At 40.0% G+C, this 1,019-nt stretch overlaps 1 protein-coding gene across 1 annotated transcript; it reads left to right on the top strand.

Moving 5' to 3' along the window:
- Positions 1-545: 545 nt before the first annotated feature.
- Positions 546-986, top strand: Tsp_14222 (conserved hypothetical protein). Its single transcript, XM_003370343.1, has one exon. The coding sequence runs from the start codon at positions 546-548 to the stop codon at positions 984-986; it is 441 nt and encodes a 146-aa protein (XP_003370391.1).
- The last annotated feature ends 33 nt before the right edge of the window (positions 987-1,019 follow it).

The raw sequence follows: 1,019 nt of genomic DNA on the forward strand, positions 1-1,019 counted from the left end.
TACCAATATGTTATGCTTTTATTTTCTTCATCTTAGTAAGATTTTAATAATGTGCTCTACTGTACAGCTAGGTAAGACAAAAAACCATGATTTGCATTTTGATGCATAAATGTGAGATGTGAGCAGAATTAAGAATAATATTCTTTACTAGTAGATGCTGATGTGAGGATGATGTTAAAATTAACTGCAGCCTCTAAAGTTTTTGGGGTGCTGAGTAGAGTTCCTTAGTATACCTGTATCAATTTTGATACACTGGGCTTTAACGGAAACTGCGCATCATGTTTACTACCCTCAACGTACTCAGAATCGCTTGCCCAACCCCGTATTACTTTTCTGAGAAAAATCATTTAGGATGTCTAATGAATTATTGTCAGATGCAATCAATAACATTTCTAAAAGTTTTGCACCATCGCTCATATTTATTACTGAGATCGCGTCCTCACTACACGTCTAGTAGTTGCTGTGATTTGGTAGTTGCTGCCCCATGCACCTGTCAATAATTAAACGTTGAAATCCCAAACATTTTAAAAAATTACAACATTGATATGGGTGGCATAGACCTGAAGAATATGCTTTCTGTTCTATACCGCATCGAACACAAAAGTCGAAAATGGACCCGTCGCATTTTCTTTTGGATCATCAGCACTGCCATGACAAATGCATGGCAACTGTATAAGAGGGACAGAAAAGAGATGCCTGGACCATGCACAGGCACACTGGACCTACTAAGCTTTACTTGCCAAGTTAGTCAGTCCTTGTGTCTTGTGAACAAGCCTATTGCAACTTCCAGAAGCCATTCTCGTGCGTCTTCTCCAACGCCAGCCCTGACGTCAAAACGATTGGGAAGACGACCAACTGACCTCTCAAGAGAAGTAGCAAAGGACCAAACTAGCCATTGGCCGAACCTATGCAAAGACGCCAAAAATGCAAACTGTCCAACTCTATGCGGTGCCTGTGCAAAAAATGCAGTATTTACCTATGCCTAAGTAGCAACAGAACTGCTTTACGGAATTTCATAA

Source organism: Trichinella spiralis (assembly GCF_000181795.1).
Source record: "Trichinella spiralis strain ISS 195 chromosome Unknown Scfld898, whole genome shotgun sequence".
NCBI lineage: Eukaryota > Metazoa > Nematoda > Enoplea > Trichinellida > Trichinellidae > Trichinella > Trichinella spiralis.